This window comes from Amblyomma americanum, chromosome 9 (assembly GCF_052857255.1).
Source record: "Amblyomma americanum isolate KBUSLIRL-KWMA chromosome 9, ASM5285725v1, whole genome shotgun sequence".
In the NCBI taxonomy this organism is placed as follows: domain Eukaryota; kingdom Metazoa; phylum Arthropoda; class Arachnida; order Ixodida; family Ixodidae; genus Amblyomma; species Amblyomma americanum.
Genome location: NC_135505.1, coordinates 113,944,423 through 113,965,216, shown reverse-complemented (window position 1 = coordinate 113,965,216; position 20,794 = coordinate 113,944,423). Strand labels below are relative to the sequence as shown.

At 44.3% G+C, this 20,794-nt stretch overlaps 1 protein-coding gene and 1 non-coding gene across 4 annotated transcripts; one reads left to right on the top strand and one right to left on the bottom strand.

Annotated features, from left to right (window-relative positions):
- Nucleotides 1-1,050: 1,050 nt before the first annotated feature.
- TRNAS-CGA (transfer RNA serine (anticodon CGA)) lies at nt 1,051-1,123 on the bottom strand. Its single transcript has one exon. It is a non-coding gene; the product is annotated as a tRNA-Ser (tRNA).
- A 5,504-nt stretch (nt 1,124-6,627) lies between these two features.
- On the top strand, nt 6,628-20,732 carry LOC144104135 (3-oxoacyl-[acyl-carrier-protein] reductase FabG-like). 3 transcript variants are annotated; one of them, XM_077636964.1, is made up of 11 exons: nt 6,628-6,714; nt 6,920-7,011; nt 9,214-9,277; nt 12,410-12,549; nt 13,651-13,743; nt 13,828-13,913; nt 14,759-14,852; nt 16,881-16,950; nt 18,182-18,218; nt 19,367-19,430; nt 20,379-20,732. In XM_077636964.1, the coding sequence occupies exons 3-11, from the start codon at nt 9,226-9,228 to the stop codon at nt 20,535-20,537; spliced, it is 795 nt and encodes a 264-aa protein (XP_077493090.1). In that variant the 5' UTR covers nt 6,628-6,714; nt 6,920-7,011; nt 9,214-9,225; the 3' UTR covers nt 20,538-20,732. The 3 variants fall into 3 exon arrangements, with proteins under 3 accessions (XP_077493090.1, XP_077493091.1, XP_077493092.1); XM_077636965.1 differs by lacking the exon at nt 6,628-6,714 and having other exon boundaries at nt 6,827-7,027; XM_077636966.1 differs by lacking the exon at nt 6,628-6,714 and having other exon boundaries at nt 6,827-7,056.
- The last annotated feature ends 62 nt before the right edge of the window (nt 20,733-20,794 follow it).

The following is a 20,794-nucleotide window of genomic DNA, read 5'->3' as shown; positions in this document are numbered from 1 at the left end:
ATCCCAGTCGCGGCAATAATTATTTTATGTATGGCTTGACCAAGGTCACGCTCAAGCTTCACACAAACCCGATGAGCCCGTTAGAGCTCAGTAAAGGAATAACACACTGATGCGGTGAGTTTAGTGTGTCGGAGTCCCCCAAGGAGAGCAGACTTGAAATAATGAAGTTAGTATTAGCGTCCACTGTGTTCATGCAGCGATGTGGCTACAAAGGAGAGCTAATAGCCACAGAAGCTTCGTAGCTGAAGAAAAATGCTACCGTGTCTGGTAATCGAACCAGGGACCGCCGCCTGTTTGAGGCAGTGAGGCAGAAGTAATTTAACAATATTATGGACGGTGAATTTTATGGGAAATCATTTAGTGTCAAATCATTTAATTGGTGAAATCATTTGGTGATCGCTCATACGCACTGGAATTCCAATCTAAAGCGATTGCAGGTGCTTATGTATGGTATTGCGCATAATCTTCCCGGCCGGCACTCTGTGTTACTATCTACCATAATTGGTAACTTCACATTTTGGCTTCAGTCGCCGCGGCTCACTTCCCGGTGGAAAACCCGGTAGGTCGCCGCTAGCCATTGGGAATGCAAGGGAGAAGCTATTTACGCTCTCCCCCAACTCTGCGGTCGTGCCCGCAGCACGGGAATATATCAGATTATGTGTTCGGTTTCAGGAGCTGGCGAAATTCAGCACCGAACGCCATCACATTTGATATTCCCGCGTCAGTGGCGGTCTAGATGCGCCAAGAGCATGTACGTGCATGTTGTTCTCCACATTGGCCTTGGCATGAGATGTCCCTAGAATACCTTGCCTATATATATATATATATATATATATATATATATATATATATATATATATATATATATATATATATATATATATATATATATATATATATATATATATATATATATATATACCGAAACCAAGGTGCATAGGGGAATCTTTTTTAATATTTCTTAATGTGTTGTGCTGATAAATGTGATAATATTACTTAGATTAATCTAGCGCTTAAAGAAAATTACTTATAAAGCAGAAAAAACAACCATGTCGCCGGTGGGATCCGAACCCACGACCTCCGAATATCGCGTCCGGTGCTCTACCAACTGAGCTACGGCGACGGCTGTCCAATCTGCTGCTCTCGTGGATATATATATCCTGAGACCCAGGATGCATTGGGGTTCGTAATTTTTGCTTAGGCTTCCAAAATAAGTCACTGGGACTATGAATGAGAAAAGTGCCATGTATTTTGCCAATAACACTGATTGTTCTCACTCAGCACGATGTCCAATATATTGGACACTGGGACTCTACCAGGTGGTTTTTCACAAATCTGGCATGCATTGACGTACAACAGTTATCTTGCTCAAACACCAGTGCAAAAACGTTTTATTATCACGAAAGGAACAGTCGTGAATAAAACACGAAGAAGCAGGCTCCCTCTGCTGAACAGAAATTTCGCTCTTGTTACTTCCTCTGTGCAATTTCGAAACAGGTTCTATCCTTATTAATGCAGTAGAACAATTTGCATTTTGTGCAGCAGAACTTTGTCTTCATATTCCAGACCTGTAGCCTGCAACATGCAGCGTTGGGGATGTCAGCCAGCCTCGGAAAATGGCCAGCACTGTTACCCTTCGCTTCTCCTGGAGGTCGCCGAGCACGTTTTGATGGCGGATGCCACTCGACTTCGCTGTCACTCTCTGTTTCATCCTTCTTCCCTTGAGCCACAAGGGTCTCCGCAACAGAAAGCCGGAACTCCATGAATTTTAGGATTTCTTTCGGCTGTTTTGTCGTGCTCGCATGTCCTGTGTGTACTGCACCCACGAGTTGCTGAGGGCAATGTCGAACAGGTGAAAGATGCTTCGGATTGTCCATTTGTTGACTCGCGCTTTAATCCTGTAATAGCTTATCATTCTATCGGCCAGGTCAACACCACCCATGTTGACGTTGTACATGCGCACAATTTCTGGCCAAGGGACGTCGATGTGTTTCTTTTCCTTTCGAGACCACCGGCGACAGGTGTCTTGCGGATCTTGGCTATGGACTGAAGAAAGAAAGGTTATCGGCTTATTGTCGTACCGACGTACAACAATCTGTTTCTTGTCCTTTCTGGCCCATTCTTCCGATGCTCCTCTTCCTTTTTGCTTCAGTTCCTTCTCACCAGAAAGCTTTACTCCCTTCGGTATTCTGTTGTTCATCAGCGTTCCTGTGCCGGCGATCCTTTTTTCCACAAGTTTATCTAGCAGTGGGCCAGATGTAAAGTATCTGTCGAAATAAAGCTTTGTTCCAGGGGTCAGTGTATCTGTAAGGCGCAGCACTGCAGACTCTGCTATTCCGTTGCTCCCCGGGCACTGGCTTGGCTTCTTTCCTTGATAAATTTCAAAATCAAGGATTAATCCATCTGGTGTAGCAAGAACAAAAATCTTCAACCCCTCAGGATTGGGCTTTCGTGGAACGTACTGCTTCAGCTCTGTTCGTCCGGTAAAGGGGATCATTTGTTCATCAACGCACACACACTGTGTGCGAGGAAGCTTGTGGCAGCCCTCCAATATGAAAGCGACCAGTGGTCGTATACGCCAAAGTAGATCCTCTTTCTTTTCTTCCTCTGCCACGTCAAGCTCGTTAACCAGCTGCAGGCAGTGTCGCAATTTGAAATACCTATCTCTGGTCATGTTGTCAGCAACAAGGGGCACTCTCGTCTTTTTTTGCCAATACATTCGCATTTGTGGATAGCACAGGCATGACACTGTCAATGAAACTCCAAAAAATATTTTAAGCTCTTCCGCTGATGCTTTCAAGAAATTTCCGGTATCCTGAACGTATGTCCTATTCATTGCAATAGCCATTTTCTCGTACACCTCATTTGGGATGTATTGCAGAAAGTAGTCGAAAGGCACCCAAAAAAGCCATAGTTCAGTCTCATCAGTGGGGCTTCGAAAGTCCGGGATCCATGTTGGTAACTGACTGCATGTAAAAAAGCATCAATGACATATCAGGAATATAAACTTCACTTCAATATTCAATCAAGATCAAATTCACGTATGTGAATATTTTTTTATCAATCGACACAAAGCTAGAACTTGCATTATTTACTGTCTTACCCTTGATGACGTTTCCAAGTTTTCTCAGCTCCTCCAGCACATGATGTAGAGGGCCTGTCGTCATCGCTGCTTTCATCTGCAGACGAGCTTGCATCATCAAGTAATACGGAGAAGTTCGGATCCACGATAGTGTCGTCGTCGCTATCAGATAGATCAATGTCCGACGAGTTTCCTTGCGCAATTCGTTGTAAAATTGCATCTGCTGTGTCATCAGACACGCGAGGACGGTCTCCTACAGGAAAAAAGTGGCGCGATGCAGTCCACAAGCCGTTAAAGTCTAATATTACCCGTCTACTAGCCATAACGAGGCCATCGCAAAAGCACAGTCATTAAAACCGGGTTGAGTCCCGGCGTCCAACGTGTTGGACACACGAAATGAAACGAAACGTTCATGAAAGCAAGCGCATGTACACTTCAAAATTTCAGCTCTGCGCGTTCTCTATGCTATTAGGGTTTGAATAAAACCAAAGTTTACGATCTGAAAGAAGGTAGAAATAATAGAAACAGTACTTACTTCTCCGGCAGTTCCCGTAAAACGCTGCGGCGTTAAATCCCGCTATTCTTGTTTTGGCGGGAATTTGAAGGATGTGCTTTCATCAATCATGCATAGATGGCGCCAGTAGGTGTCCAGTATATTGGACAATGGGGTATTATCGGGATGAATGCCTTCGCACTTAAGTACTGGCTCGATACGTAGTGTCCAATGTATTGGACAAATGCTCCATAGCGGGGCTCAGGTGCTTCAGTATCGATGGCAGATGCCGGGGCTAGCAAAAATATTTTTCTTCCTCGTTGAAATGAAATTGGTTTTTGAGGAAAGGAAATGGCGCAGTATCTGTCTTATCTCGGCCTGAACCGCGCCGTAAGGGAAAGGATAAAGGAGGGAGTGAAAGAAGAAAGGAAGAGGTGCCGTAGCGGAGGGCTGCGGAATAATTTCGACCACCTGGGGATCTTTAACGTGCACTGGCATCGCACAGTACACGAACGCATTTGCGTTTCGCCTCCATCGAAACGCTGCCGCCGCGGTCGGGTTCGAACCCGGACACTCCGGATCAGTAGCCGCGGCCGCTTTTTAACCACTGCTCGAGCCACGTACCGCGGCGGGTACCTCGATCTTGGCGGCGAAAACCCCTTGGCGGGAAAAACCACTTCTGTCTCGGGAAGTATTAATGGGGAAACCATTGCTACTTAATAATTAGCCTTTTTTTCAGTGAAAACAAGGCAGATTGACCACTGCATGTGTATTTATTTTACTAACCCGTGTGTTTGTTTTGAAAAGTTGTCTTGTAATGAAAAAAAAAGGGGGAAGGAGAGAAAAAAAACATATTGCAGTCATCACCGCAGAGATGGTGCGTGCATCGCTCAGTCTCTTGTAAAGGATGCCGAGGGCTCGTCAAGCATGGCCCCATGCAGCTATTTAGAGCGAGAGCTCTACTCCCCGGGATACAACTTCCGATTTCGACATGAATGAGACAGTGACCTACATTGATCAATGCCCTCCATGCGTTTCGCCTATGCATTTCGCCTCCATCGAAACGCTGCCGCCGCGGTCGGGTTCGAAACCGGCTACAGTAGACGTGCCCTAACCACTAGCTGAGCCACCGCGGCGGGTGTCTACGTAACCAATTCCCAGCAGATCTAGTCGTAGTCGTAGTCAGAAGGCTCGACTATAGATCCACTGTCCATGCTGGAACTGGCATCGCTGCTAGCGCCACCGCTGAGCTCAGTGTTCGGCCTGCCATGGGCAACAACGCTGGCTGCGCCCTTGATAACCATGGGTGGTGCTCACGGACGCTCAAGTCGATGGGAAAACGGAGGATCAGATATGAGTTGAAAGAAGCCGCGTAGGGATCTCAATATTGCATTCAATTTTCCAGCTCCTCTTGCGCAATGGGAAAGAAGTCTTTCCGGATGGCATCGCTTGCCAGCGTAATAACCGCAGTGAGTTTCACGGGGTGGAGCAGTGAGGTGGCCCAGGTCCCCTTTAACACGTGGTCTGGTAACAACTCATCATCATCACCCTGACTACACCCACTGCAGGGCAAAGGCCTCTCCCAATTCGCACAGCTCCAAACCTTCAGCTGATCGAAGCAAGGCGCACAAGCACATGATGGCCGAGGACACTTTAGGAGAAAACAGGTGACTAGTGGTGCTCGAAAAGATCGCGTGTAATTTATTGGCGGAGGCTTGTTGGCGCCGGGGAGCACAGGCGACAAGCAATATGCGGCAATGATGCAATGAAGTTATTAGTTCTATACCGGTCTTATTGAGCGGGCAAGAACTACATGACAGCAACAGTATAGTGAACAGTTCTCTAAAAGAAAACGGCGCCACCATATAGTATCGTGTAATTGAAAACGTGCTATCCCGCTGGGCAATATACTTATATCCCCCACCCTCCTGACCTTTTTTTTTCTCGACGCAACTGAAGAATGGTCCCTCCACACTTGCATGCACTATATATATTTAATACGTGTCCTTCTGCTAAAAAGAATGGTGTGTGGTATAGCGAGATGGTGATGGTAAGCCGGGAAAAGCGGGAAACCAAAAAGAAATTACCGCCATAAACGTTAACCGAAATCCCTTCGTTGTGCAACGCGATTACCCGCTTGGGCTTTCACTATATGCCGCCATCTCTGACAACTCTCTGGCTGGGACGGCGCGACTGTGCAGGCACCCTAAAACCATTATGGTGACGCCGGTTTCGCTCTCAGGTGTCAAGCAACGCCGAGAGGAGGTTTTTGTAGAACGTTCTTGCGGGATATTTGGTTTATGGGGCTTTAACGTCCGAAAGCGGCTCAGGCTAAGGGATGCCGTTGTGAAGGGCTCCGGAAATTTCGACCGCCTGGGGTTCTTTAACGTGCACTCACATCGCACAGTACACGGGCCTCTGGAATTTCGCCTCCATCGAAATTCGACCGCCGCGGCCGGCATCCAAGCGCCATAAACCACTGAGCCACCACGGTGGCTAGTTCGTGGGAGCGTCGCGCCAGCTGCCGCCGAGTGGATCGAGGGAGTGAAGAGGAGTGAGAAACGCGGTTGCGTGAAACTTTGGTTGCGTGCACATGCGGATGCCAGAAAGAAGTGGCGAAAAATGAACACTTGCTTTTTTTTTTTGTTCTTCGAGTGCGCTCGCCTGCTGACATGCGGCGTTGGATGACGGTCATCTTGCCATCTTATTGTAGCATGAGTGCATCTAGATTTAAGAGCCCATCGCTTAATCGTGAAGCCAGGTACATGCGGTACTTTTAGTAGGATTTGGTCCCTGTGTCAGGATATGAGTTCAAATCTCCCGCCATTTGTCTGATTGATGAAGGCAGAGCGCATGACTGCAGCGGGGTGAAAATGAAGAATGAAGTGGTAAGCGTATTCTATCATACACTCATGAAGCTTCCACGAAGCTTAAGAATTCGATTTGCACGAACTGCTAAGCCGTCTCTAAAATGCATTTCTCTAGTGGTGGCTGCGCATGCAATGGCGCATGCGTTCCGTTGGCCGTGCATTGCTCATATGTAGGGGCACTCCGATCCATCGAGTCGTTTCGCCGGCAGTGTGCAGCAGCGTTTCTCGGTTGCTGCCGGTGCTTCGCTGGCTCTTGCTTTTCGACTCGGGCAAGTACCTCCTCTTGCTTTACTGTCAGCAAATCTGTTCTAGCTTCTTTTTCTGTTCTTTACTTTTTCCTCCGCGACAAACAAGCGCGATAACGTCGCTCCCCGCTGGCGAGGGGGCGACGGCTTTCCAGGCTGTGATTGCGCTAGGCGCGCGGGGCAAAGAAAAACAAAGAATACATTTGTGGCGCTGTTTTTATCGAACTAGAATCCTAGAATGCACGCCGGTGCACCGGTCAAGCGGACCTGCATTCCCGAAGCAGCCCAGTAAAGCCGACGCCTTCGCCGACGGCGGTTCCTGTAAGTTACGACTTCGGTAAGCGTTTGCCGGCGACTATTAATTTGGTACGTAAGCTGAAGAAGCAAAAAAAAAAACAAAAAACGCCGTGACATTCACCCCGTGCAGTGACGTTTAGTTTTGGAAGGCCGGTTTGTAGCTGCGAGATGGGCGTGTAAATAACAGTTCCTCTTTAGAGAGGATACGCCGGCTGGACACGTGCGTTTTTCCTGTGCATTCGAACGGGTTAAAACACAGCCGCGATTTGACTTGCTAATCACTTAGTTCCTGCCATGCATCCTCGATCGAGGAAAGTCGTACCCTTTTAGCTTTCATTGAACTAGCTCTGTTTTGCAGCCAGTTTGGTTGTAGATTTGCCCTATTTTTATTATTTTTTTGTGCGACTTGTTCCTTGGTGAAAAAGAAACGAGGAAAATCATAAGTTTCTCATATGACATATGGCGGAGAAACTCGTGCACAAGTAGAGGAGTGGGCACTAGAGTTAGCACTGCTTGACCTCTGTTCGATTAGCTGATAAAACCAATATAAACTGCATGGCAAGATTGCACACATCATGAGCGGAAAACATTTTGGTGTCAAATAAATTTACAATGGATTTAAGCATTGGTCCACTTCAGGCAGTGTCTAAACTAGCTTTTTTTTTCTTTTAGTCAAATGAGTGACTTAAACGTGTCTGCAAAATTATTTTTGACAAGCAGCACTGCCTTGGAAGCGCAGATATTTCAGTTTTTGTACTTGGGTCGATTCACTGTGTCATCCGGATCCATTGTGCAACAGCACTCGTGACTTTGCACTGATAAGTGCTTGTCTGTAGCACTCCTTTAGTGCAACTGTGCAGCACATATTGATAGTGTAGTTGGTCCCTCTGAGTTGAACAAGTTTGCTCGAGTGGCTGGAGAGGCTGCTCTAACATGTGTGAGGTTGTGTCCTTTGCTTTTACTGGTTAAATTTTCAACATATACTGAGCACTGTGGTAGGAACAGATTTCATTTCACAATGTGTGCAAACTGCCAATTTGTACACACGCCTCTTTTTGTGGATTTTTAAAATAACCATTTGATTGTCCACCAGACTTCATACTGTCACACCCGTCTGCATGACGAGTTTGTACTCTTTTGTTAAGCTGGTCGAATCTAATGAGCTCTGTATGCCAACTTCTACGTCAGATGCCTTTGTTAGTTACTCATTAACCGTTTGTTTCTGACACTGTATGTGCCCGCTGTAGTATGCAGCGCATTCGTCAAATTATTCCTTTACTTGCCTGCCAGCACATTTTGCATTGCATTTTTCCATGTGTGTGTTTACATGCAATCATTCACGCCTTGCATATCTCTGTTTGCCATCCTGTGAATGTACTAAGCTCACCAACGTTTTGTCACATCATGATTGAAATGAGGGTGTGAACTGTTATCCCAAGAAATTGCGGTTCATTTCCCTGTCCCTTTATACATTGTAAGAATGCATCTTTTTGCCTGAATGCCTTCAAAGCAGGCTGTAAAGTGTTAGAGGAGTGCATAGTGTGTTTATGCAAGTACAACGCTGTGTTAACTCGGTGTTACAAGTCATTCCAGTGTTGCGTATTTACTGCCCCTGACTTGTTTTCTTATAGCATTTACAAGTGTACAGCAGAGTGCATACTTCTGACATTTTTTAGGGGGTGGGTAGTTCAAGAAAAAAAATTAAAATAAAAAGTTGCCAATGGCGCAATAAGCTGGGAACTTCTGATAGCAGCCACACCGTTCAGGTTGGTTTAGTGTTTAACTTGTTAAAGGACCTTAAAGTGCCGAGGCAACTCAGTGGGAAATGAGTTGGTTTAGTGTTTAACTTGTTAAAGGATATTAAAGTGCCAGGGCAACTCAATGGGATATGAGTCACGCCACACTGAAGTGCTCCACATATATTTTGAGCGCCTAGCATACAATTCAATCTTCCATAATGTGGTGTTCGTATCAAAGAGTGCTATCAATAATCCGCCAAAGTTTTAACGTATGAGGCTCAATTGAAAAAGGCCGTGCTTTGTACGGCGTTGCTAGTTTTATGCCCTGAGTCGTCGGCTGCTTCAATAGCAGCTTCTTTCTTCCACAGCTGCTTCTGAGACGAGTGAAAGCTCAGTGTAATGGCACTCGCAGGGCAGTGGTACTGTTGGTCCGCTTTTGCAGTGTTTTTAAGTGTAGTAATGTTTACGCCTTTTCTTGTCACTGCAGCTGTGAACGAAAATGCCTCCGGAAGCAATTGTCAACCTCTCGGGCAAGGTGGCCATTATAACAGGTGGGGAACCAATGCACAACACAATTTTTCATCAACACATCATTCAGGGAGCTTCTTGTACGTCTCCTGGTTAGGCGACTGTCTTGAAATGCACAATATTTTTGTCTTGTATTGTTAACTCTGCACCCTTTTTACATTGATAGCTACTCGGGAGCTGTGAACAACATAATGCCTTGAAACAATTAACTTGAGGGACACTTGAAATTTAATGTCTGAACTTGTTGTGGCAAGAGCAGTGTCTTCATTACTGCTGGCAGGTTTCTTTTGAAGGTCTTGTGCTGGGAACTTGGCACAAAATTTTTAATCCTTGCTCTACCACGTTGCTTTCATAACGACGTGCTCTAACACCTCGGCAGGATGTGTACTTAATTGGTTGCTGTTAGTGATGCATAGGTCCCTAATATTAGTTGACATGCTTTTATATGCATGAATTTTTCCTGCAGAACTTGTAGTTGGTGTGCTGTGGAGAACCAAACATAATTGCTTGCTGTGTGCACTGTGTGAGGTGTGTGATGTGAGCTGGGACACTGCCTGAATGCAGTGATCGTGAACATGCAAGCACAGCATATGATGGAAGTGTATTTTAACAATGAAGCTCAATCATGCTCACTTGGGTACATGCATGTTATTTGCTGAGTTAAGTGATCCTTATCACAAGACATTTTTTTTTCTTTTTGAGACTGAATGCTCTAGCGTCATTTCAAATCTGCTTTGTGAAATCATAATTCAATAGAAATTGCTGTTCTTTAGTAACGTGTGTGGTGAGAGACAATTGCTTTCAATTCCACTTTCTGCAAGACTTGTGTGGGGGCCAAAAACAATTCTAGTCAACTTTTTCAAGAAAGTCCCCTCATTTCAACACCAATTTGATCTCGTCATCAAGGGTGCCTGAAACAGCATGGCGCAGGAACCTTTTAAGCGAGCCAACCTTCTTTACAGTTGGTTACTCACCATGCGCCACGCCACGCATTACTAACCTAATGTCCTACTGGAAGTGGTGCCTCTGGCCGCTGCCATTTCAGTTCATCCTGGAGAATCGATTAAATTGCTCATGAGTTGCTGTATCTTTCTTTAAGACATCAACTGGAGCCATTGTTGCTTGCATTGATTTTTATTTGGCTAGGTAGATTTCCAAATGTTTGCTGTTAACAATGCATATATGCCATGCTCCGTTGATTGGAAGGTCACTAAAACACTGTTGAAGGCTAGTTCTGTATCATGCCATGGATGCAGACAGATGCAGATGAAGCCTGTGAAGTGGAGTTCTGTGATAAGTGAAACAGTTTGGGAACCTATGCTAAGGTTTAATACATAATTGCATTAAATATGTGTTTGCAAGAACCAAACACTTCTGCATATGGGTAGCCCAACACAGTGTGAACACAAACTTTTGTAATGCCATACTGACTAGCTTTCCTCGACCTCAAGCGACCATTTGTTTTGTGTCGCTATGTTGCTTTGTGTACTAAAAGGCAACACAGTGAAAAGATGAACAACATGAAAAGTAGAGAACATAATTGCGTGGGCACGTTCGGGGATGTGCCATTTGTGCCTGATAAGGACAGTTTTGTGTTGTGAGCGGCCTTGTATATGACATGTAACTGAGCACATTCTTATCCTTGAACAGAATAAGTCATCACAGGAATGCGAAGGCTGTGAGCAATCGTTAGCAAACAGGCAGATGCCCTGCTGTGTGTCAAAAGGGTATGTGTCACGAAAAACTCCAAAATCAAAGACAACTGGCTGGTTGACTGCAGGTTCTATGTGGGATTTGCTGAAAATATTCCTCTTGAGATGAAAAAATAGTGCAAAGGGAACACAAAGGACGGACAGTACGACGCGGACAAGTGTTCCCTTCGCGCTCTTTTTTTTCATCATGAACGTACATCACCTCTCCCAACTTTCAGTTGTACCCGCCGTGGTGGCTCAGTGGTTACGGCGTTCGGCTACTGATCTGAAGTTCCCGGGTTTGAACCCGACGGCCTGCATTTCCTTGGAGGCGAAAGGCTAAGGCGCCCATGTGTTGTGGGATGTCAGTGCATGTTAAAGATTTCCCAGGTGGACGAAATTTTTCTGGGGCAGTCCACTACAGCACCTCTTTCTTCCTTTCTTCTTTCACTCCCTCCTATATCCCTTCCCTTATGGGCGTTCAGGTGTGGGCCCGTATGTGAGACAGATACTACGCCATTTCCTTTCACCTCAAAAAACTAATTTTCATTTTCCTCCTCAAAGTATATAAAGATACTGTATACCCTAATTTAAAGCGAGTCAAAATTGAAAAGTTACCTTGCTGTTTGACTGCAGGTTGTGTGTGGGACTGCTGAAAATATTCCTCCTTAAGATGAAAAAATAACAGGAGGAACAGACAGGACGACGCAGACAAGTGTTCCCTTCGCACTGTTTTTTCGTCATGAACACACACCACCTCGCCCAACTTTCAGTTTCCCTCATCAAAGCGTATAAAGAAACTGTATACCCTAATTTAAAGTGAGTCGAAATTGAAATGTTACCTTTCAAAGCTATGAAGTGTGCAGGTCTCGCCAAGGATGGCAGAAAATGGTGTAAATATCAAGTATAAGGTTAGTCAAATCTCCTCAAGCCACAGGTTCTGCTTGTAGTTATTCATTGGGCCATTTATGACTCATATCCCACGAAGCTCAAAGTATTTGGTGGTCGAGGAGGAATTTCATGCTCACCCCTGAAGACCTTGGTAGTTTTATAATAGGTGGCAGAAGTGCCCAATGTACAGTGTCGGGGTCCTTTTGATCAACCATGTTCATGTAGGGACTCATCACACATTTTCTTTTTGCAGTGTGAATAATTATAGTTCTGGGGTGAGGAGGTTTATTAGGTGTGCAGCTGATAAGTCGATTGTAAAAAAAAAGAGCTCTTAATAACACCATTTTGAAAGAAGATATACCATGTATCTTGCACGTTCCTTTGAAAACTGCGTTGTGCTACCGTCTCTACTGGATTCTCAAGTGGGTGAATTTTTGCTGTTGCTCTTGCATCACCTAATGCTTTTCTGTGCCTTGAAAGTAATCTTTTTCATCTTTCCTGGAGACTTCTTTTGTCAGCAGTTAACAACAACCACAATCATGTCAGACACGTGTGCACCTTCCGCTTTTGCAGGTGCAACTTCGGGCATCGGCTGGAGCACGGCCAAGCTGTTTGCAAGGCTTGGCGCGCGGTTATCTCTCACTGGAAGGAAAGACGACAAGCTGAACGTGATTGCTGAAAAGTGCCAGGAGTACATGCCTCCTGACACTAAGGTAAGCCACCTGCGTTTCTCCTGCCTACTATTCTGACCCTGCTGCTACTTGGGTATTTCTGAAAGAATATTCCAAAGCATCAGCCAGCCTTTCTGTTTTATGCAATGCCACGGTTCTGTAGATGACGCTAATGGCTTATATGGCTGGAGGCACTGGAAGCTTCGCCAGAGTACTGCATTCCTCCTCTCCACACCTCTGGACTTGGAATATAGATGGCTTCCTCTGCCTAGTGTTTCCAGTACAACAATCACCTTTGTGATGCCATGCGTATCTATCTGCCTTTGCAGCATTGTTATTTTAGGTAACAATTTAAAACCCAGCATAGTAGGTACAGCTCAAATCGGCGATATCATGAACTGTTACACCTGTTGCATGGGCAATTTCAACTGCTGTTCAGTTGAGCAGCAATTCAGTTTCCAGCTGACGTTGAAGTGAATAACAGCCGGCTGGAGTTACGCAGCATGTCTCGCTTCTTTAGTGAGAGCGACATTGTCCCGAGGCACAAACTATTCATGAAAGCTAGGTGTGCAGGCTAATAGTTAACAAACAAAACTTAATACAATATGTTCATGATGTTTTCTCTTTCAGAGTGTTTTTGTCTTTTAAGTTTTTAGAATGGCCATGTCTTTTCTGTTTGTTTCACTTCTCCTGTTTTCATTCAACAGTTATACATCCATTCCTTTTAGCCAAGTGGCAGTAATTGAGATAAGTTTAAGTTAATACTAGCAAAATGCTTGAACTTGATCATTTAGATGGGTTTAAACGAGCAAAACAAAGCTTACCTGAGCTGAAATGCTTCCTTGTGAACTTATTGGCTGCAGTTAAGGATTTAAATGAGAAAACTGTGGTACAAGATAAATCTGCAGAGCGGATTTGCAGTGCTCACCAAAGAATGGGAACAATCCTGATTTCATCATTCCACCATGAAGTTGCAAGCTGTAATGGTAAAGCATGAAGCTTGGTCCTTTGCTTAAAACATTCTTATAGCACATGGCATTTTAAATTTCGTGTGTTTACTGTGAAACTTTATTTCCCCTTTATTACTTCTTTGTATGACTCGGGTAAAGATGCTTTCTTATGTAGACGCTGCCTTCATTACAGATTCTCCAAACTCCTGGTGATTTAACTGACACCAAGTTAGCAGAAACTTTGGTAGAAACAACTAGTAAGAAATTTGGCAAAATCGACATCCTGGTAAGTGGCCATCTTGGCTTTCGGCTATTTGCGCCTGGCGTCAGCTATTCCGTTGCAACAAATCCTTTCTTTTGCCTCTTCCAGGTAAATTGTGCGGGCATAATAGGAAATGGAAGCATCGAAACTACTTCTCTTGAGCAGTACGATGAAATGTTTGCCATTAATGTTAGGTATGTCATCCGATCATCATGGCTTCTTTATCGATGTGCTTGTTTCTGAAGATTTCCTCCAGCATATGGGACGCATTACGTGCTTGCACGATGTACATTTTTTGCATTGAGTTGCATGATGAGTTACTTCATGCACTTATCGGTCTCAATTTGAATTTGTTTTGTCCACGAGGGCCACCTTTAATAGTTCAGAAGATTTTGCTGAGAAGTGTTTATTGGACTTGGAATTAGACTGTAGTTCATTGGGTTGTACAATGACTAAGAATGGCCGTCTCAAAGGTTTTTTTTCCAGCACTGCATTGTTTGCTCATTTGGCTGTCTGTATACACTGTAACAGTTCTTAATATTGCAATTTTTTTTCCCCACAGTGATGCCAACCAATAAGGGATTTTTGATTATCTTAGGAACCTGTCCATGTATCCGTAAACTATTAAGGACATGTTTGAAATCAGCTAAGAAAAACTGTAATGCTATCGAATTTCTGCAAGGCTTGTCCAAAAGCAAAGAAGTTCGCTCCAAGACCAGTGTGTGCCCCTTTAACGGCTCACAGGTTGTCCAGAATTGGGCTAATTATTGCCTTCACAAAGCACCTATCTCTACTAAAGGTCTTAAGCTTCTGTGTTATTCTATTTTTGGTATTGATACTATGGTATAACACTTTTCTCATCTGCGCTGCTTATGTAACTCTCACACAACAGTTCTAACTTCATGTATCACTTCGATGGACTAATTATAAGTGCCTGAGGAACTATTGCATGAAGCAGCAAATCATTTGCATGCCATAGACCAGGATTGTAACAGTGGCCTTGTATGTTGTCATTTCCGGACTTTTTTTTTTCTTGCAGGTCAGTCTTCCACCTAATATCAGTGGCTGTGCCACACCTAATCTTAAGTAAAGGAAATATCGTCAACGTCTCTAGTGTGACTGGCATGAGATCGGTACGTCCTTGGTTCACACTCCCTGCTTGTTTATAAGTAAAAATGCTGATGAAGGTCACCATAATTATGGCTGAGCGCACTTATAACAGCCGTAGATGTAATAAACGTTCGCTTTTTATGAACGCGTACGGTGCTGCCGTCACCTTATGCATTAGGGCAATGCTACCGTCACATTATGCATTAGGGCAATGGCAATTCTTCTCAGATACAACGAACAGCTGTTGCTGCACCACTTGGTTATATAGTGAACTAGGAGGCGCTGTAAAATTTCCCCCCAGGTTGAAAAACTTACGCTTCCAGTAAGCGAGAAAACCAAAGATCGTCTCTCAGTCCCTGTGACACTGCCCTGGAAAGGACGTGATGACCCAAAAAAGCAATAGAAAAGGTAGCATTGAACTGCAGGTAACTGTTGGCCAAGCATGCAGATTATTATCTGCAAGGTCAGTCATTGGCTACGTGTTCATGTGCTGGCTGGGCAAAGAAAGCATCAGAACTGGAAGCAGCAGTTCGACGTGTGGGAGGCAGCGGCAACGTCGAAAGCAAAACTACTATGCATGATCGTGGATCAGGTAACTGCAGCAATTTGAGAAGTTTGAATACTTTGCTGGCCACTCTGTGGTATGCATCACCTGACCAATCTGTTCCACCTTTTGCGCACATGCAGGCAGTGCCAGATAACAGACACTGCAGCTGACCTATTCTGTGCACACATGCGCTGTGCTATTTAGGTCGCTGCCTAGGCTCAGGAATGATGGATGGCGCTGTTGAAAACACGTGATCAGACGCGCTTAGATTTGTGGCAGTACGTTGTTAGTGCATAGCTGACCTGATGTTGCCCCAGGTGATTACGTTCGGACAATATCACTGAGCCGTTCTTTGATGGAGTTGTAAGCAAAGTAAGAGCATTCCCCGACTGCTAAGAATCTGATTAGTATAACCGATGCGCCACCAGCTGCTGTGGATGCTTCAGCCACGATTAGTTACATCCCATCCCTAAAGCAGATTGTTGATAGCAAGGCAAGAAGAGCATGATCACCCTGGAGAGCCTGAAAGCGCCACGCTAGGGTTTGCTTTGAAGAAACAAGCGAACTCGATGCAGTTTTTAAGAAATGTGGCATTTGCCGGAGAGAGTGTTCGTGGCTGTAATATGGGCAGTCCACTTAGTACAAACACTGGGTACAATAAACGCAATCCATGTGACCATCATGACCATTTTAAGTGGGCTCAACTGTATTAAGTATAGGTAACAAAGAATGAAAAAAATGGGATGTAGAAGGGCGATTGAATGATTTTTCAGCCGTTGTTATCTTTGTTGTTAGATAACGGTAAACTTGAGGAAAGGCCTGCAACCAGTGTTTTCAGTGCATGCTACAAAGCAGTATCCAGCTTGTTGAGAGTCTAGTCTTTCTACCTTTGTTAAATACTCGTTCAGGGGGGGGTGTAGTGCACTTTCAGTGAGTCATTAGATGCTACTATGCAATAACCTGTTCATTACTGCCTAGTTGAATGTCTCAAAGAATGCTGCAGTGAACTATTAGGGTAGCAAGAAAATATATGCATATATATCCAACAAACACTGCTTATTCCAGCAGTGTATTGCTGTCTCTTTGTGATGTGCTTTGCACTGTAGGTTATTCTCTTTTCATGCAGCTCTTGATCAAGACAGATGAAAAGTAATATGTAAGAACAATGTGTAGTGGTACCTTATGTGTTGGCTTGTAGGAAACTCACAATCCTTTTTATCTCTGCACACACAAATTGTATCAAGCCTAAAATATTTTTCATTACTAGATAGTAAACTGGGCTGTCCACATGAGCACCGAATTTTAGAAATAGTAAAGGCAGTAGTCGTCGTTTGCCATTGCACAAGCAGCTGGTTTATGCAAAGGAGTTGAAGCTGCTTATCTTTGGTGTTCAGGGGGCGATTTGTGCTCTCTCCTTTCCAGCAAATGTGATCTTTTCAATGTCTGCTTGTATCTTGCGTACAGTCGTTAAACCACAATTGCCTTTCGTTTTTCTTCTATCCAGTTTCCAAATGTCCTGGCCTACTGTATGTCTAAAAGTGCTGTAGATCAACTGACCCACTGCTCTGCTCTAGGTAAGCTCATTCTGCTGTGTCACGTCAGGTTGGGAATCGAGTGACTCCTTTAGGTTGGTTCAAGGCCTGAAAGCCATGGACTGTGCATTCTAACAAATGTGTAGTTTTTGAACCACAGTGAATTTATTGCTTCTGTCCAGCCTAGTCAAGCATTTTTCAATGTGGTGGATTCTTGAACACCTGACGTTATTGGACGTGTGGACAGTCACTCCGTACTGTGCTTGCTTCATTCAGAAACAAATCCAAGAACATTTGGGCTTAACGTAATATTGGCGGAAGAAATTGTGACAGTAGTTCTAGAATTGAGCTCGGGCTGAAGATTTGTCTCTCAATATTCTGCTGCCCATTGGAACTTATTCAGCTGACATGAGCGGAATTGTTGAGAGAATATAAGCGACAGCATATTCTTCTTGAGAGTTCTAAGGATGCAATATTGCTCAGGAACAGTAAGGGTCGTCGGCCAGGGTACACCATTTTCACAAACAGCAGAACATGTGAATCGGAAAAACATGTGCCAGTCATTTCTAGCCTCTCATGCCCGCTTCTTCCCACTATGGCCGAGCACTTTTGCCGGTACTGTAATCTGGGCTTTTATTTTGACAGGACCCGGGTTAGTGCCGGCCGTGCCGGCCGAGTTTTGAAGGCAGCGAAATGCAAAAAGCGCTCATTTGTTGTACGATGTCAGTGCACATTAAAGAATGCCAGGTGGTCTAAATTAACCTGGACTCCTCCACTGTGGCCTCCCCCATAGCTCACGTGTCGGCTCAGGACATTAAATCCCACAATTGACCTGTCAAAACCTATTATCATACATTAGTGGTCTGCACTGGGTGGGCTTGAAAGTCTGAGCTCTTTCATAGGGGAGGGGAGTATGATTGTTGTCATTGCTTTACTCTGAATGACTGTGAAGCCTGCGGGTTTTTCCATCATGAGGAATCCATCATTTGGACTGACTTTGCAGACACCCTGTAATGCTTAGCAAGCAGTAACGTGTGCAGAACGTTGAAAATGTTGGCTGAATGCTGGTGATTCACAAAGTAGCTCTGTACGCCATCCATTTGCCTTGTTGTGCGTGAAGCACTATTAAAAGAAAAAAAAGATTGGTATTTACATTTCTGTCCTAATACACATGCTATTTCTACACCTGTCTTACTCTGTACAGTGAATGTGGAGGCGTCTTGGTACATTGATCCGTTATATTAATTATTGACTTACTTTTTTTTTTCAACAGAATTGGCAGGCAAGCAAGTGAGGGTCAACGCTGTAAAGTGAGTTTGACACCATTTGTGCATTGTTTCTGTTGGTATTGATCATGAAAGCATTGTTGCACATATTGACTGTGAAAACATGGTCTAAACAAGCATCAAACTGGTCTGAACATAGATGAAAAAATGGCAACATTGCAAGGTAATTATACGTAGGCTGCTGGTTTGATGTAGGGATAAATACAAGCCACTGTGTGTGCTAATGGTGGATGCACTGTTGGCAGAAATGTATATGACATGCGTGTGTGCGGAGAAAAATAAATTTATTTTGGCTGAGTCACGCAAAACAAGTCACCCCAAACAGCAGCACATATGCATGTTTCATTCAGTAGTTTTAATACCAAGTGATTGGATTGGAATTCAATGCTGCTGTAAATTTTTTGACAGTAGCCGCATCCCGTAAACTTTTGCTGGTGACTCTACCTTCATGGAAAGGTAAAGGAAAATCAGACCCACAAAACCTGATTAGAGATAGATGAAACTAGTGAAACAGGTTACGGATTGCTGTCTTCCATCAGTTGTAGTTGGGGCATTTTACAGCACAGCGGAACAGAAGGTCGTGGTGGTGGTTTTCATGAATACCATATTTCCTACATTTCTGCAGTAGTATATCCCTGCATACTCTGAGCTTTTGATGCAATCTGCCACATTATTGCAAAAATTCCTCTGTTATCTTGTGCTGGTGGCATGTGGCATCTTGTGTAGGCTTTAATAGGCACCAATTTATTGTGATAGCATTAAAAGTCCCGTTCTGCAGAAAATCCGGCGACGGTTGCTCTGAAGTGAAAAATTCCCTGAGAAGCAACCTAGGCGGGTCACCTAGGTCACATGACCTTGTGGCATTGTCACAACCTGCCCACCAGATTGTGAGCAAACTGACCACTGTGGCAGGTGGCAGTTAAATTAATAATTTATTGTGAACAGCAACCTGGGTCGCACAAGCCTCACCGATGACAGCACCTGTCATTGCAGGGCAGTGGTGCATCGCTTAACCGCTGTACCACTGCACTAGGAGTGGTATGAGGACTCCCAGGGATCTGTGAATACTGAAAATGACCAATTTTCATATATGGGCATTAACTCATTGACGCTATAGCATCACACCCTTGAAACACAGCTGAAGTGTCCCCTCCAATTTTTCTTCATTTTAGCCCTGGTGTAGTGATCACAGAACTGCAGAAGCGTGGAGGCATGTCTGAAGAGTCCTACCAAACGGTGAGTGTCACCAGAAGCGCTACCGTACACTCAGCCACAAAAGTTTGTGAGGCATGGGACAACCTGTAAAAGCTGAATTCCGCAGCAGCCTACACTTGCAACCGCCACTGTGCTCATATCAGTGCGAGCTGCTCACAGCTGTCGTGTTTCGTAAACTTTAAACTTTTGTTGGCTGGATGCACACCCACTGCCATAAGTTTATAGAATGCAAGTATTGAAAAAAAATTTAATTTCTTTGCATCTAGGGTGCAGTGCTAGGGATTTAAATGTGTACTACGTAATTCGTGCACTCACAATTAGTCTGCATGCATCTATTCCTGCCAGCGTACAAAGATGACGATGTTGAGCGTAAGGCTTTCTGCCTGTACATTGCTTTCCATAAACTTGACTGCAGGTTTACATACATACGTCTCTACTGCTTGCTCACACCTGACCATGTATAATACCGTATTTACTCGTAATTTGTGCATTTTTCTTTCCTAAAGTGAAGGCTTCAAAAAGAAGGTGCGCAACTTACATGGAGGTTTCGCAGCACATCCTAAAAAACTTTTTAAAAATGCACGATCTCAGTGATAGCTGTTAGGCTGCTGTGCTTAACTTGCATTGGTGTTTCCTTTTACTGCCGTTGTTTTCATCATGCACATGTGTGTCACATGTGTGTCACATGTGTGGACCACATGTGTGTCCGCCATAAACCTTCAAATGCTCATCCACCATGTCATGTCATATTATTGCTTTCATTTTCTTGACTGTTATTACGTCACCAACCTTTATGGCCTAGCTCCCTTGCACTCCTTCACTTTGCACACATCTATCATTGCAGATCTGGGGGTTGTTACCATTAACAGCTATCACTGTAAAAGGCCTATACTTGGAGCTAAACATACTGATGGAGTTATGAGCTGCTATTACATTCTAGTGGCATGTCTTTCCTTGTCATGTTCTTAGTTCCTGGAGCATTCGAAGACAACACATCCTCTGGGCCGTGCTGGAAATCCAGAAGAGGTGGCGAAAACTATCGCATTTCTGGCATCAGATGCTGCTTCCTTCATTACTGGAGTCACACTGCCTGTGGATGGTGGCCGGCACTTGACTTGTGCCAGATAACGCATAGCTTCATCACATCATTCGTTGGGGTCGAGTGCCATCTTCTTTAATGACAACCTATTATGGTTGTTTTGCATCAAAAAGCTTTCATAGACATGGTTGAAGGCTGTTCCTCTGAGCTGGTCCCTGTTGAATGTATTTAAATGTGTTGTTGCTTTGAGAAAAAAAGCATTAAAATATAGTTCGCACATGGCAGCTTCTGTTTCACTTAAATAAGGGGCATAGTGGCCAGTGCCAATTTAAGTAATGTACAGATG

What these genes read in the sequence shown, in the direction of transcription:
- LOC144104135 (XM_077636964.1), top strand. Translation starts at nt 9,226, where the DNA reads ATGCCTCCGGAAGCAATTGTCAACCTCTCGGGCAAGGTGGCCATTATA. An exon ending in ATGTTTGCCATTAATGTTAG is followed by an intron (nt 13,914 to 14,758) that starts GTATGTCATCCG and finishes TTTTTCTTGCAG; the next exon opens with GTCAGTCTTCCACCTAATAT. An exon ending in GTGTGACTGGCATGAGATCG is followed by an intron (nt 14,853 to 16,880) that starts GTACGTCCTTGG and finishes TCTTCTATCCAG; the next exon opens with TTTCCAAATGTCCTGGCCTA.